This window comes from Prionailurus bengalensis, chromosome E4 (genome assembly GCF_016509475.1).
Source record: "Prionailurus bengalensis isolate Pbe53 chromosome E4, Fcat_Pben_1.1_paternal_pri, whole genome shotgun sequence".
NCBI lineage: Eukaryota > Metazoa > Chordata > Mammalia > Carnivora > Felidae > Prionailurus > Prionailurus bengalensis.
In genome coordinates, this window is record NC_057360.1 from 11,633,354 (window position 1) to 11,650,783 (window position 17,430).

Genomic DNA, 17,430 nt, shown 5'->3' on the forward strand with positions numbered 1-17,430 from the left:
AAGTTCTCAGCAGGGGCAGTAGACAGCATGAATGTGTTATCCAAAAAGAAAAGGAGTGAATTTTGCCTGCTTTTCTTTCATTTGTGTCTCTCCTTGCCTTTCAGTGTTAATCACAGATGCCGTGAAAAATGCAGACATAAAGGGCTATGCAAATGCACAACATGGAAAGAAAAAACACGTTGGAAAAAGGACTCTATCAAAAGCATAATGTGCTGCTTAAAAAAACAAAATGGACTCAACAAAATTCTCAAGTCACCTAGGTTTTTTAATTAAGTAAAAAGTTAACAAAACCAAAAAAGAACATGCTTGTTTCCTTCACAGCCCTTTGACTCCTGTCCTTTAGGTAGTTAGGATGGGATCATCTGATTTAATATCTATCCTCACTAGAACTTAAGCTCCATAAATGCAGATAGTGTGCTTTTGTTGTTGTGGTTGTTCACCTCTGTATTCTTGGCATCGAACACATTGTTTGGCACATAGCAGACACTCAGTCTATGTAGCAAATAAGTGGATCGTGATAATACAATAAGATAGGAATTATCACTTTTTTGTGTTTGTAAATGCTGACGCAGCAAATGCAAGTATAAATGATCAACACCGAATCTACTATAAGGAATTATGTCAAATACAATAATAGCGATAGTAATAACAAAGCAGCTAATACTCTCTCAGTACTCTCAATATGTGAAACTCCTTCGCGGGATTTTTTTCATTTAATGATCACAGCAATCTCATAAAGTACATAATAGCATTACTTCCATGTTACAGATGGGTAAACTAAGGCTTAAAGAAGGCAAATACCTTGTCTATGGCCACACAACTGGTAGACTGGGATTTGAACCTAGCATCTGACTCCACAAGTTTTTGGTGAGAAGGGAATTGAGTTCAGAAAGCTGAAAGTTGGTTGCACTGAATTTTGAGATAAGAAAAGTCTATACACAGTTTGAAGCAAGGAATGTGGGAACCCCTAGAACTCATGTATAGTATCTGGTACAATGTCAGTGATGTCGTCCTATTTCACACTGTATATCCTACATTTAAGAGGACCATTTCACCCACAGATCTTTAAGTTTAGGCTAATAAAATGAATGGACTCGCTGTTATGACCTTAGAGGTCTTATCATTTATTTTAAAACACGAATCTGAAGACAAGCAGGGTAAAGTGTTATGCGAAAAGACAGAGTAAGAATCAAATCACCTGTTTCTGTCCCTTTAGGTTGCCTCTTAACATTACTTTTATAGGCTCTTCTTTCTGAATTAGATAAACCTCCTAAAGTTAAGAGACACATAGTACTATGCAGCACTGAAAAATTTACCTCTTCCTTGAACTTAAACTCAAGCTCCGAATATTAACGGTCATGAGAACTAAGAGTTTTGATGGGATATACAATTGTCACAATAACAAGTGACACTCAGGATTTGCTAGCCAATTTTTGGTGTCCCAAATTAAGCAGTGAAAGATACCGCAACCATATGCATTTGCAGTGTATGTATGGATCCAGACCCTTACACTTTGAACAAAACAGAATTTTAAGTGGGAAAAGAACTTTTAAAGGAGGTGAGGAGATAATATACCGCCCGATTATTTACGTCAATAAAATATTCCTTGAATAAAAACATCCTTATTTCCCTCTGGATAACATTTTCAAAGAAACAGCTCTCCTTAGTTGCAATAAAATTTTATATCCTATAAGTACAGAACATCTCTTAAAGATACCTGGATAATGTTCCAGTTCACGTAGACACTCCATTTTCCCATTAAGAGACAACTACAAACCAATTATCATTTGAAATATTTCTTTTACACTGAATAAACCATTTCAAGCTGAATAAAAGATGATAAGCGTTACTAAAAATGACTCACGAGGCTATTAATTACTCTGAAATAATGTAGTTTTTTTCTACCAAACAGCCCATATTTCCTTTTCTTAAGCAGGCTCTGTTATTAATATTATAAGATTTAAATAGTAATTACAGAGAATATACTCCTGAAAATATCAGACAGAAGAAAGCATCAACACCAATTATTCTGGGATATCTTGACATTAAAGTATGATATTGCTACTGTCACTTAAATTCCTGATTTCTTAGGGGTGTCACCTCCACCCAGTGATGTTTTTATTTTTAACTCCCAAATCCCAAAATCAAAAAAACTCCACGAGTATATATTATGTAAAACATAAATTACATGTGTAATATTTTAAAGCACAATATAGGAGACATTAAAGTTAGATGAGGGTTTTTTTAAGTTATTTCCCAAAGGGAAATGTGGCCCACCTGAGGTAGGTACACAGAATACTAGTGTCCTCAACTATCTGTTACCAAATTCAATACTGTGTGATAGTGTATGATAATATAACTCAAGATCAGAGGATATGTCTCCATGAGTTTATCTTATATGCAGTTAATCTTATATAAAGCTATAATATAACATGGATTAAGGAAGGTAGAGGTTTTCAATTATATTTTTTAAAGTAAAATTGAACAAATAAAAGAAGGTTTGCAGGTGCTTGCTTGTGAAGGAAGGAAGGAAGGAAGGAAGGAAGGAAGGAAGGGCCATAACTCTAAAATGAAGAAGCAGGTAAGAGTAAGGTTAGAGTCAGTAAGCTATAAAAGAAGGAAAACTACTCTGGTTCCTCTCAATCAGGGTGGGAACCACCAGTATGCTGAACACGAAATTTATTTCACAATTGGTCTTTACTCTGTAGGACTAAATAAGACAAAGGTTCAAACCAGTGCATTTTTCCTTTTTAAGGTCAGTTGAAAGGAAGAGTCATAGAGAAGGGGAGAAGAAGGGAATCTAGTCTCATTGTCAGGAACAGTAACCTTTATGCAAAAAAAAAAAAAAAGTCAAAATTCTCTTTAAAGGAACCTAGGTCAGGAGGCAGTCCACTAGCACGAATAAATCTAAGATGATTTGATACAGAGGGGAAGGAAACTAATTTTGATAAAATATCTATTATGTGTTATTTTCAAGAACAATACTTGGCTTACTTGAATATAGTCATTTGTTTTCAAGAATGTATTTCATTGCCCTCTAAACACCTTTTAAATATTATTTCTTCAGAGGAGGGGTGGAGTTCAAAGGGCAGAGAAGTAGGGGGACTGGGATTTCCCTTGTCTCTCAGCACAGCTGTACTGAGGTCAGAACCCCCAGAAACCCCCAGGAAATCAACCTGCAGAGCGGCAAAAGCATTTCCACACACGGAGGGAGACAGCTTGGTGGGAGGGAGGGAGGGTACGTGAACTGGGGGAGATAAAACGGAGTAGGCACAGAGGGGAAGGAACCCCTTCTTTGGAGAGACAAAAAGGGAGAGAGAGAGGAGGGCTATGAAATTGAAGTATCGAGTTAGCACAAGAGGAAAACCTCTCCGAACCACAGACTGGGGAGCGAGAATATGGACAGTGCCAGTTTCTATTCTGCAAACAGCCTTGGGAGCCGAAACCCGGAGTTTTCAACTGTTTGCCACTTTGTCTGGAGGGAACCTGGGTAGCCGGCACTTTCACTCTATTCTTTTTACACCTTTTCTCTCTCTTATTCTTTTTTATTTTCCTTTCTCTTTCTCTGGATTTAGCTGATTCTCTGTTTAGCCCTCTTTTCTCCCCTTTGATTTTTCTTTTTGTTTGGGATCAGGTTCCACCTGACTTTTTACGTTTCTTCCACGGTTACTTCAACAAACAAATCAAAGCACACCTGGCTGAAAGTCCGAACACCCCACCACTACAAGCAAGGGGAAGCTCTGCAGACGACCGACCAGCGGGAAAGAGCAGCAAAAATGCAACAACAGAGTGAATGCAACATACACGAAAAACACTTCCTGAAGTGCCAGGCCCTGGACAGTGTGTGACCCCTTTTTAATATAGTAGTACTCTCAGGTGCAGGATATATAACAAGCTATTAAAACACGCAAAAGACAGAAACGTAGCCAACATGACAAAAGGGAAGAATTCTCAAAAGAAAATTCAGGGAGAAATGACAGCCAGAGGCTTGCACAAAACAGACATAAACAATATATCTGAACAAGAATTTAGCATAACAGTCGTAAGACTAATAGCTGGGCTTGAAAACAGCATTGTAGGCCCCAGGGAATGTCTTATTGTAGAGGTCAAGGATCTAAGAACTAGTCAGGATGAATTAAGAAATGCTATAATGCAGGGCGCCTGGGTGGCTCAGTCGGTTAAGCGTCTGACTTCGGCTCAGGTCATGATCTCGCGGTCCATGGGTTCAAGCCCCGCGTTGGGCTCTGTGCTGAAAGCTCAGAGCCAGGAGCCTGTTTCAGATTCTGTGTCTCCCTCTTTCTTTGACCCTCCCCTGTTCATGCTCTCTTTCTGTCTCAAAAATAAATAAATGTTAAAAAAAAATTAAAAAAAAAAAAAAAAGAAATGCTATAACGCACCTGTGTGGCTCAGTCAGTTAGGCGTCCGACTTCAGCTCGGGTCATGATCTCACGGCTTGTGAGTTCAAGCCCCGCATCAGGCTCTGTGCTGACAGCTCAGAGCCTGGAACCTTCTTCAGATTCTGTGTCTCCCTCTCCCCACCCCTCCCCCGCTCATTCTGTCTCTTTCTTGTCAAAAACAAATAAAAACATTAAAAAAAATTAAAAAATAAAAAGAAATGCTATAAATGAGATGCAAAATTAACTAGATACAGTGACAGTGAGGATGGAAGAAGCAGAGTAGAGAACAAGTGAAATAGAAGATAAAATTATGGAAAATGACGAAGCCGAAAAACAGAGGGAAAGGAAATTACTAGATCACAAGGGGAGAATCAAAGAGCTAAGTGATTCCAGGGGCACCTGGGTGGCTCACTCGGTTAAGTGTCCGACTTCGGCTCAGGTCATGATCTCATGGTCCACGAGTTTGAGCCCCACATCGGGCTCTGTGCTGACAGCTCAGAGCCTAGAGCCTGCATCAGATTCTGTGTCTCCCTCTCTCTCTGCCCCTCCCCTGCTCGCACTCTGTCTCTCTCTCTCTCTCTCAAAAATAAACTTAAAAAAAAAATTTAAAGTGCTAAGTGATTCCATGAAACCAAACAATATCCATATCATAGGAATTCCGGAAGAAAAGCAAGAGACAGGGACAAAAGGTTTATTTGAACAAATTATAGCTGAGAACTTCCCTAGTCTGGGGAAGGAAACAGGCATCCAAGTCCACGAGGCACAGAGAACTCCCTTCCAAATCAACAGGAACAGGTCAACACCATGACATATCATAGTGAAATTGGCAAACTACAAAGCTAAAGAGAGAATTCTGAAAGCAGCCAGAGACCAACCGTCCTTAACCTACAAGGGTGCACACACAAGGGTAGTAGCAGACCTGTCCACTGAAACTTGGCAGGGCAGAAGGGATTAAATGTGCCGAACAGGAAAAATATGCAGCCAAGAATCCTTTGTCCAACAAGGCTGTCATTCAGAATAGAAGGAAAGATAAAGGCTTTCCCAGAAAAATAAGTATTTCTTCAGGGGCACCTGGGTGGCTCAGTCAATGAAGCATCAGCCTCTGGATTTTGGCTCAGGTCATGATCTCACGGTTTGTGAGTTCGAGCCCCACATTGGGCTATACACTGACAGGGCACAGCCTGCCTGGGATTCTCTCTGTCTCCTTCTCTCTCTGGCCCTCCCCCTCTCTTTCTCTCTCTCAAAATAAATTAATAAACTTAAAAAAATAAAAATAAAATAAATATACTTCTTCAGTCTCAGCCATATTTTCGGATGATTCTACCTACCTTTATACCATTAAAATGGATGTTAAATACTGCTGTGGAGTTATACTGTACCATTAAGAACTATTTGCTTTTAACTTTCTAAAGCATCCTGGAGAGTCTTCTACCCTGAGAATATTATTAACTTCATAGATAACGTTTAAGGGTGTCACTATGCCAGCAAGGTCTTTTGTGATTTTCTTGCACGCCTGTATATTTTTGTTTCATAAATGAAACAACATGATAAATTTTAATAGCTGAGCCAGTGGCTCTCAGGGATAAGAATGCCTCAGTCACTGGATATGATCAGCTAGCAACTGGTGGACTCGTAAATACCTTCATGATTATGAATAAATTTCAGATGAGATCCCCAACATTTAAGATACACAACTGTTTTCAGTACCAATGCCTCACATTCGCTTTGATACTTACATTATACTCAGACACTACTCCTTTATAAACTTCATAAAACTCTTCAACGTTAACTCGATCCATGTTGAACTATATTGAAACAAAACAAAACAGAACAAAAGTCAACCAATAAAAGGACGCAAAATGTGCCACGCTTAGAACTCAACACTTAAGACCTCCTGGATGTATTTTCTTTAACATCTAAACCTTGCGCAAATTAAATACCCTGAAAAAGTGTCGTTGAAGATAAACTCATCAATGATAAAAATGCGTAACATTTATTGAGCACTTGATATATCAAATATTGTTCTAGGACCTGCACGCCATCATCTCATTTAATCCCCTCAACAACCCCATGACATAAGTCACACGATGTACATAAGGGTTATGTAACCTTCAGATCTGTGTGTTCCATCTCAAGCAGTCTGACCTCACCTGTCATGCCCTTAGCCACTACACTATACCTCTCTTTGAATAAAGCCTCATTCTCCATGCACACGAAAAAATTTATATACAGTGTCATGTTGTTTACTGATAGATGAGCAGAAGCAGAACTATTACTAATGCAATGTACTTCCAATTTTGCAGCGGCCAAAAATAGTACCCTTTTCCTCCCAAACATTTAGAAAAATCCCTCCTTAGCATTTACACGAGTCATCTGGAAATCGAAATTCAAACCGAATTGTAAGAGAATGCTTATAAGATAAATCTATAAAGACTCTTTCTTATCCAGGCTGGATTCAAATTTAATTAAAAATGAAATTTCATTAAGTTCTAGGGTTGGGGCACCTGAGTGGCTCAGTCAGTTAAACATCCAACTGTTGATTTAGGCTCAGGTCATGATCTCCCGGTTCATGGGATCAAGCACCCGGTCAGGCTCTGCACTGACAGTGACAGTCAAAATAAATAATAAACAAAAAATAAGTCCTAGGGTCTCAAGAACTAAGACCTTAATTTTTTTTTTTAATTGGCTCAGAATTTAAAATTTTAGGGGCACCTGGGTGGCTCAGTCAGTTAAGCTTCTAACTCTTGATTTCGGCTCAGGTCATGATCTCATGGTTTGTGGGATGGAGTCCCGTGTCAGGCTCTGTACTGTCAGCAGGAACCCTGCTTGGGATTCTCTTTCCCTCTCTCTCTGTCCCTCCTCTGCTTGTGCACTTTCTCTCTCCCTCTCCCTCCTTCCCTCCCTCCCCCACCCTCTCTCTCAAAATAAATAAACTTAAAGTAGGATTTACAATTTTATTTTCTTCCCTATTTTGTTTCTTTATTGTTGCCAAAAATGCAGATCACTAAGAAATTTCTGCCTGCCCAGGCAATAATTCACACTGGGAGGATTTATTTCATAGGCAACATGACTGTAACAGTCAGTGAATTTTGTTTCGATTTCAGTGTTTTAGCCTACATTCCCACAACTTGTTGAATTTTTAATATAACAAAATAATAACAGAATCTATAATTTAAATACTTATATTTTGCATTGGAAACTCCACAAGGCATTGTGTAGGGTTATTTTAATTTAATTTGCAATTTATTTTAATTTTCATTTGGTTTGTAAAATAATCCATTGAGGCAAACAATAATGTTCTCACTGACCGGCAGACCCACGAGTCTAGAGGGCAGCTGACCCATGATTCAGAAACAGAGCTTCCTGGGGCACCTGAGTGGTTCTGTCAGTTAAGCCTCCAACTTCAGCTCAGGTCAGGATCTCACAGTTTGTGAGTTCAAGCCCCGCATCAGGCTCTATGCTGACAGCTCAGAGACTGGAGGCTGCTTCAGATTCCGTGTCTCCCTCTCTCTGCCCCTCCTCTCTCTCTCTCTCTCTCTCAAAAATAAACAAACATTAAAATTAAAAAGAAAGAAAGAAAGAAAGAAAGAAAGAAAGAAAGAAAGAAAGAAACAGAGCTTCCTGACTCCCAGACTCAAGGGCTGTGATTGCCACTAAGCAACCATGCCTCCCCTATAGGTGCAATTAATCTTTTTTATTATTATTCTTGTTTTCACTGAGCACCTACTATGGCCAATGACCATGCTAGCTTGTAGGCCTAGAGTCAGATCAATATTTAAATCTAAATTTGCTACAAAATACATACTTTAAAAAAAAAAATTTTTTTTTAATGTTTATTTATTTTTGAGACAGAAGAGAGACAGAGCATGAATGGGGGAGGGGCAGAGAGAGAGGGAGACACAGAATTGGAAGCAGGCTCCAGGCTCTGAGCCATCAGCCCAGAGCCTGACGCGGGGCTCAAACTCATGAACTGTGAGATCGTGACCTGAGCCGAAGTCGGACGCTCAACCGACTGAGCCACCCAGGTGCCCCAAAATACACACTTTTAAAGCAGGCTTAGGTCCCACAATCCTGTGAATATAACACCAATCCAATACTTTTAGAACGTTTTGCCTAACAATTTCTTCATAATCCTAGATAAGGTTCTTCAAATATCAACTCTGTCATTAGTCTCCAAGTTTTGCCCGATGACTGCAAACCAGTTGATATTTCTGACCTCTTTTTGGCTTGTAGGCATTCCTACTAATCAGGACACAAAGTGGTCAGAATCTTGGTTACTGCTCTGACCCCTGATTTTGGATGATCCTAAGACTTAAAAGAAATCAAAAGCAGTTCCTTTTCAGAAAAAGAACATATAAATTATATATATATATTATATATATATATATAATATATATAATATATATATGGAACTATATATATTATATATATATATTATATATATATATATTATATATATATATATATATATGGAAAATCTCAGCTCCAAAGCTGGTAATTCACTATCAAAACAGCATAAACTTGCTGGCCTTGAAACACGGTTTATCGGATTCCTGTAACAATTGGTACCCAATTTCTTGTCAAGTGCACGGGTAAGCACAGAACAAAGGTGTGAGCTCAAAAGAAGATGTTGTTCGTTCAGTGAAGGGCTTCCTACAAACGTGTCCACAGGGCGATTCGAGAACAGCCGTGGGCTCTGCAGGTCCAATGGTGTGACCGCCAACAGAGGGGCTGAAATGCACTAACTCCAAAGAAGGTTCTGAGGGAAAGTCCAGAAACCAGCAAAAGGCCCTGGTTAGGGGGAAAAAAATCTCAACCGATTCTCCTTCTCCATTCTCTTCTCAGTCACCAATCCAGGCCACCAAAAATTCATTATAACTACTCAACTTAACACTATTTTTTGTTTGTAGGAACTACCTACATTGTTTCTGTCTATATTCATTGTGCAACTAAAGTCCCAGGAATTTTATAAACCGATTTTATAAGCTTAAATTACCCTTTGAATTTGAGTTCTCTCAGTGAAAGGTTCTGTGGGTAAAATCATCTCAAAAACATTTTTTATTATAAGGTTATCAGGTTCAGTAACTATATCTTTTTATTTTTAATGTGCTGAGTTCACAAGTGCACAGAGAAAATTCAATGTAAAACATTTTTAAAAAATCTCTCAATAGGTTATGACTCACTGCAAACTACCTACCATCTGCATAGCTGAGATTTCAAAACCTGCATCCCGGATAGCCATGAGGATCTTTCCCAGGAGTCCTAAAAATACAGAACAAATGAGTGCAAAAATACAATACAATATTGCCAAGGCATTTTGGTTTCTTAGAAATGCAAATTTTCTACATCAGGGCACTTTGCTTACACTCTATATGAAGAAACCACTTATTTTTCTAAGGGAAACTAAATCCCTACTATTGAGCACCACGTGTAATCATTTGATTTACCAAGTAAGTACTTCAGAAGACCAACAATTGTCCTGAAGATGATGTAAATGATCTTTAAGGTATTATTTTGATTTTAAGACCCCTGAAGTCTAGTGATATAGGGAACATGCAAAATAAACCACTGACAATAACATTACAAAAAAAAAAAAAGATGAAATGAAATGCCAAAGTACTGGGTATGGGAGTTCCAAGGATGAGGTCAAAGACGAAAAATCAAATTATAACTGAAGGGTAGCAGAAGCTTTAAGGGGAAATGAGAGCACGAAATGGTATTTAAAGGCTGTAGATAGATGGGATTACATGGGGACACAGGTATAAAAGGACAGAAGGCTCAGGTCTAAGAAAATGTGAGCATGCTCACATGAGAGTAAGAAGTCAGAAAAAGAAAAAAAAGAAAACAGCTGAAAAGGAAAAGAGACTTCATTCAAATTGATGAAGGCCTTGGATATCAACATGAGGAACTGGGTCCTTATCCCACAGATCAGCGCTTTTTATAATAGGGTCTGTAGATTCTGGGAGTCTAGGACTGATTTTGAAATTCCATTAGTTTAGTATAAAAATCTTCTAAGCTTGGGGCGCCTGGGTGGCGCAGTCGGTTAAGCGTCCGACTTCAGCCAGGTCACAATCTCGCGGTCCGTGAGTTCCAGCCCCGCGTCGGGCTCTGGGCTGATGGCTCAGAGCCTGGAGCCTGTTTCCAATTCTGTGTCTCCCTCTCTCTCTGCCCCTCCCCCGTTCATGCTCTGTCTCTCTCTGTCCCAAAAATAAATAAACGTTAAAAAAAATTAAAAAAAAAAAAAATCTTCTAAGCTTCTTTTTTCCAAGTCAACTAAACCCACACCCACACATGCACACCCCTATCCCATATATTCTGGAACGACCTTGATGCTTACCTAGTAACCCAACATCACCAAAGAGTATCCGTTTTATTTACTTTTATTTACTATTTTACTGCAGCCAAGTAGTGCTATTATAATTGCAGCAGATTGAGGGATAGGAGGGGGAAAAAAAAAAAGACAATGATAGATCTATTTCTCAAATGATGCATTTGTACCAAGGGAAGACCAAATGATACCAGGGTGTCTTGTGAAAAAAACAAAGGTTTCTCAGAAGTCTGAAGGGTAGAACACGCCCACGCCAACTCACAGCAGTCTGCATCATATCGGCGTTGAGTTTGGTGACTGAGTTTTGTCAAATATCCTTTATCCAATCAGTGTTGTTAACTTAAGTTTTATCCATTTTATAGTTTTGTTGGTGATGAATTTGTAAGTTGCTTCAGCTGTACAGTTGCATGCACAAAGGTTTATATTTAGTTTTATATTTGGACATATTTAAGTTGCACTATAATTACAATAATTTATGTCAACACTGGGGGTCCATCATCAGAGTATTTTTCCTCCAGAGGAAACACTGCCAAAAGAGACGGAGAGTCACTGAAAATGTTGAGCAGAAGAATACAGGACAAATAGTGTTTTAGGAAGATTACCGATGTAATAATGACAGGCAAGCTAGTCTGAAAAGGAATAAAAGACAGAATAACAAAGGCTTTTGAAATCATCTAGCATGCTCACTGAACTTGGATGGCAGCACTAGAGAAAGAAGTAATTAATATAAGACATTTCCAAACAAGAATTAACAAGACTAAATTGGACACAGAGCGTGAAGATGTAGAAATAAAGGTTTTGAGTCCAAGTGACTGACAGGTTGATAGCATCTTTAAGAAGAAAACAAGTAAGAAAAAACAAACCGATTGAGCTCCTGGGGAAGGACACCAAGATGAAATGATGGCCAGCTGACTAGTGAGCTGGACCCGGGCACTCCAGGGCTCCTTGCTCCCTCCCACATCCTTGGAATGTGCATTCTGCTTGCCTTTCCCACTCCCAGAGGCTGCTCCAAGGACACAGCCTTGAGATAAGGATGTGGTGTTGAGAATACCTACATGGCATGCGTGACTGAACCCAGAAGGCCTCTATAGAAACTTTTTAAGATGTGGAAGGTGGATGTGGGATCCACTTGCCTGGCTGCTGCCCAATGCAAGCCTTGCATGTAAGTTTCCTTGCTCTCTGAAACTGCCACCCGCCAATCTGGAGTGGCCTTCCTGTTTCTTCCGTCCCTCCTTATGAGTTCAGGGGCCAGTTTCAGATTACACACTGAAAGCTGCCACGGAGGTTATGAACCAACAATTAAGGGGAAAGGCAGCAAATTATTCTGAACATAGAATCTTAGAACAGAACACTGATCAGTGTTTGAGAAGACAGCATATCCAGTGACTAAAAAATGATTGATGAATGAGTGAATACACTCCCTATTCCAAATAGGTGATAAGGGATTACATCCAATAGCCAGACAGGTAGAAGGCTAATAATGAGGAGTGAAGACAGGTTAGAGCTGAAATGAGAACAGAGGTCTGCTGGTTTGACAAAAAGAAGAGGAAACGCAAAAACAAACCAAAACAAACAACCTGGGAGGAATGATTTTTGAGAAAATATCTAAAGTTTGGGAGTTAAAGAATGAAAATGAGTAAAGAAGGGTATGTAAAAAGAGATGTGCAGGAAATTAAAGAATAAAATATTACAGTAGTATCGCCATATCAAACAGAGGGGGAAATTCTTAGAATGGAGGGACAGTCCAGAATTAAAGGAGATTAAGGGCCCAGGGAATGCAGATAAAGCCTTCGGCATAAGCAGGATGCTATGCTGACATTAGAGACACTTGAAAGATATGTATTAAGAGTGTTAGGAAAAAGAAGTTAGATAACCCACTAAAAATCTGCACCAAAGACTCAGATGATATTGGATATGAGAATGTGAACCAAAATTCTAAGTCATTAATCAACAGGAAAAATATTAGTTAGGAAAGAAAAAATTGATTAACAATTACTGGGGACTGAGCTCTTTATTATGAATTGATACCACTTAATCCTTAAAGCAACACTCCTATCAGGTTTTGGAGGATCGATAACTTGCCTGAAATGATAATGTTAGTGTAATCTCCAAATCCCACTGTCTTTCTACAAGTTTAATGAGAAAAAGAAACGCATACGTGGAAGCCTGGTATGTAAAATTCGCTGGGCAATGTAACTCCCTAAGGCAAGGACCACGTTCATTTCAGCTCTCATTGTATCTCCAGCGCCCAGCGTAGTGTCCAACATGTAGTAGGTGTTGAACAAATACTGTTCGCTGAATTCAGAAATAACCAAAGAAACGATTGCGGCTCTGCTTGGTGCAGACCTAAAGAACTCTAAGACTCTTCGGAGCAAACAAACACCGAAACACTTGAGAACACTGGAAAATTACAAATGGGTAATTAAAGTTAGAAAGAGGGAAAAGGATTCTTTAAAAATGTTGGCTTAATGATCTGAGAGAAAAAGTTCACACTTACTTCATGCCATATACAAACAATAACCCAAAATACACTTAAGGTAAATGCAAAAACAAACAAAATAAAAAAACACAAAACCAAAGAACCCCCAATCAATTAGAAAAACACCTAGGTGACTATTTTTTCCTCAAGTAAAGGTAGGCTTTTTAAATATAAAAAGCGGGGAGGAAAAAAGGAGAGTTCTGTTTCTGCTATGGCTGAGTAGCTCCTATTGGAATATAACCTTCCCTCAGATAATAACTATAAACTCTGGGGGAAAAAAAACATAACAATACAAGTACGTGGAGGTACTGAGTGGGTTCCCTGTTTTTGCAGTATTTAGGCTGGGGGGAAAGCCACGGTCTGCACTGAAACTCTGATTGAAAACCCAGAGAAGTAGCAAATTTAAAGAACTAGAAGACAAGGTTTAGGCAACCATGGCCACTGGAAAGTGAGCAGACAGATAATCCCAGGAAAAAGAAAAGCCAGAGAAGAAAGCCTGACTTCTGTGTATAAACGTTGCTCAAATCTTGGGAAAACTGAAGCATTCAGGTATGAAGCAGACTCCAAAAAGCCCAGCTATGACTGAAAGGACTGAACGAGGCTTTGAGTTAACACCCACCGAAGGGGCAACAGAGATTGCCCAATCAATTCAGCAAGTTTACTGGTTGCATTTAAACTATCAATATATCTTTCAAGAAGATGACAATATCCATAATTTTACAATATCTCATTCATAACATTCAGGATATGATGCATAATTATTTGAAACACGAAGACACAGAAGAACATGACCTATTCCAAGACCAAAGAGAATCGATGAAGACCAACCTCGGATGATGCACATGTTACAATTAAGAAACAAAGATTTTAAAGTTACCGTTATAACTGCTTAGCGAATAAAAGAGAAATACACTCAAAATACATGAAAAGATAGGGAATATCAGCAGAGATTAAGAACTACAAACAGGATCAAATAAAAACAATAAAAACGAAAAATGCAACATCTGAACTACAAAATCCACAGTAGAGATGTAAGAGCAGAATAAATTTAGACATAAAAAGAGTCAATCGATCTGAAGAGAGATCAACAGAAACCATCCCATTTGAAGAAAGAACACATAATTTTTGAAAAAACAATGAACAGAGTATCAGGCTGAAGCAATACCAAAAAGCCTAACATACATGTAACTGGAGTCTAAAATAATACAGAAAATATTTAGAGATATAATGGCTGAATTTTTTCCAAATTTGTTGACCTATTGAATCCACTTTGTGCTTTTTTAAACCAATCTCAAAGGAAAAAAAAAAAAAAACAAAACTAGGCATATCATCATCCAGCGTCTAATAATAAAAAATAAAGAAAATCTTTGGAGCAGCCAGAGAAAATGACTCACTGTATATAGGGAATAACAATTTTAATGACTGCTGACTTCTCCCTCTCCTGGAGGCAGGTGGACAGCTAAGCATTTTTAATGTGCTATAAGAAAAATAAATTGTCAATGTGAAATTCCATGCCCAGCACAAAACTTCAAGAAGCATGATAAAATAAAGACACTTTGAGAAAAAAGAACCCTAAAGGAATTTGTTTTTACCAAACTCCTACTTCAAGAAATGATAATGGGAAATTATTTAACTTGAAGGAAAATGTAACAAGATTAAAAATAGGACCCTCAAGAGAAATGAGCATAATTAAAAGTAAGTATGTGGGTAAATACAAAAGATTATTTTTTTTCCTCTTAATTTCTTTAAAATACACATGCCTAATGGAGGCACATGGGTGGCTCAGTCAGTTAAGCGACTCCTGATCTCAGCTCAGGTCTTAATCTCAGGGTCTTAAGTTCAAGCCCTGTGTTGGGCTCTGCACTGGGTAGGAAGCCTACTTAAAAAAAAAAAAAAAAAAAAAAAAAAAAGCCTACTTAAAAAAACCACGTCTGATTAAAGCAAAAATTTTAGCATTGTATTGTAGGTTTAAGATGTACATGAATTTAATACATATCAGATATCAGTTAATCCAAAAAAGAAAGGGGGGCAAGGAGAATAGAAAACAAATAATAAAAGAGTAAACCTAAAACCAATCATAGCAATAATTACATTAAATGTTAGTGCACTAAAAATGCCCATTTAAGGCAGAGATTTTAGATGAATTAACAAGATTCAACTATATGCTATTAACAAAAAAAAAAACAACTTTAAATATAAAGACACATATAGGTTGAAAATAAATGATGGAAAAAAATACCATGCAAACAATAGGTACAAGAGAGCTGCAGTGGTTACATTAATTTCAGATAAAGTAGAATTTATGACAAAGAGTATTGCCAGAGATAAATGTCCTAAGCAACATCTGGGAGACTGCTTTAGACAGAGAGTGGGAAGAAGATGGATGTTCATGACAAAGAGAGCACTGGGCACTGATACAGCGATGTATGTATCTTGGTAGAGGGGAAACCAGGAGAGAAGGCAGGGGAGGTGGTAGAAACCATTGACAGAAGGACTTACAGACCATACTTAGATGTTTGGATTTTACCCAATAGGCCAGAAGTTCTCACAACTTTTTGGCCTCATGGACACTTTAGTTCTTAGAAATTATTAAAGATTCTAAAAAACTTGTACTTATATAGGTTATATCTGTCAATATTTGTTACGTTACAAATTGAAACAGAAAATTCTTAAATGTTAATTTAAATACAACAAAAATTCTTCACATGTTGGCATACATAACATTTTGTGAGAAAAAAATGACTATATTTTCTAAGAGAAAAATTTAATGAGAAGTGTAGCATTGTTTTACGTTTTAGAAAATCTCTTTAATGTCTAACTTAATAGAAAGCAGCCTTGTTCTTACATCTGTTCCAGCTTTCGATCTGCTGCTATGTGTTGTTCTGGTTAAAGTATATTTAGTTAGAAAACAGTAAAGTATTTTAATAGCCTTTAATGTAAATGTATTTATTCTTCTTTGACAAACAGTATTCTCCTAAAATCTCACTGCAACATATAACTTCAAACTTCTACCAATGAATTTTTTACCCTGCTCCATTAAAATTCACAGGTCTATCCTATACTTTGAAAGAATCTTTTACCCGTGCATGATTTTATAACATTACACATTGATCATTTGGAAAATATTAGTTCACTCAGCTGTGCAGATCTTCCAAATGCTGACTCATTTCATTACAGTACACCGGGAAAAAAAAAAATCACATTTGTTAACATCGCCACCAATTTCATCAGAATAGTCTGTAAGTTATTAGGAAGCTGTCGAGCTTAAGGTGGTAAATATACTTTTGCAAGAACATAATTATGATTTTCATTTCTCATTTTACCTTCTTTTGCATTTTTAGCTTTGGCAACAATTTTTGTCAGTTGTCATTTCTCTGAAATAACAGGCTTACTTAATTTCAAGAAAAATTCACGCCAAATACCTAAGTGTGAAAAACCACAGTATGTCTGCCAGTCATTCTTTTGGGTAAAAATGATATCCCATGAAAAAGACTTTTAGTTGAGCTCAACACTCAAAACAATTATACAAATGCTATTCCTAAAGATCACATTATATTTCAGGATAGGACAAAAGTGCTTTATGCAGACTTCTCATTTCTTCACACACAATATTAAAAAGACATATACTTGAAGGTCAAGAATGAATAAAATTAATTTTTTCTGTTTCATCAAGGACATTCTTAAGCGAAAGTGGCTTCTCTTTCTGCAAGCACATGACAATTTAATAAAAAAAAAACCTGACTATTAGTGCAGTTTGCTTCCACTGTCTTTTGCTACTTTTTGCTAAGGCACCAGCAGTGTTACCCACCATTTGGTTTTGTACCATTAGTGCAAACGTCACCACATTTCAAGAGGCAAATAAACTGATTATTATGAAAATCGATTTGCTCTCTCGGATAACGTAAAGGGTCTTTCTTGTTATGATAAAGAAGATGCTTCACAGGATTACAAAAGAATCATTTAAATATGGGAGCCGGATTAAGCCTCGTGCATTAACCAACACAAAGAGATCTACAATCTACATCGGTTACAAATCTATAATCACATTAAACCACGCCCCATGAAGATGTACCACTTGAACAGAATAATTCTGTTCACAGATAAACGAATAAAAAAAGTTATAGTTCAAGTAATATTGCCATTCTGCCAAGAACAGTCAGACGTGAGTCAAGGATATTGCTGTTTTTATATTCAGTTGGTTATGTGTGGAGGCAGGATAGAGAGGC

At 37.8% G+C, this 17,430-nt stretch overlaps 1 protein-coding gene across 3 annotated transcripts in view; it reads right to left on the bottom strand.

The window, feature by feature from the left end:
* NME7 (NME/NM23 family member 7) overlaps positions 1-17,430 on the bottom strand; it is a 262,618-nt gene that overhangs the window by 128,810 nt on the left and 116,378 nt on the right. For all 3 annotated transcript variants that reach the window (XM_043568420.1, XM_043568422.1, XM_043568421.1), the window contains 2 exons: positions 9,595-9,659; positions 6,134-6,202 (listed from right to left, as the gene is read on the bottom strand). In XM_043568420.1, coding sequence (XP_043424355.1) covers positions 6,134-6,202; positions 9,595-9,659 — 134 coding nt within the window. The remainder of the gene's footprint in view (positions 1-6,133; positions 6,203-9,594; positions 9,660-17,430) is intronic.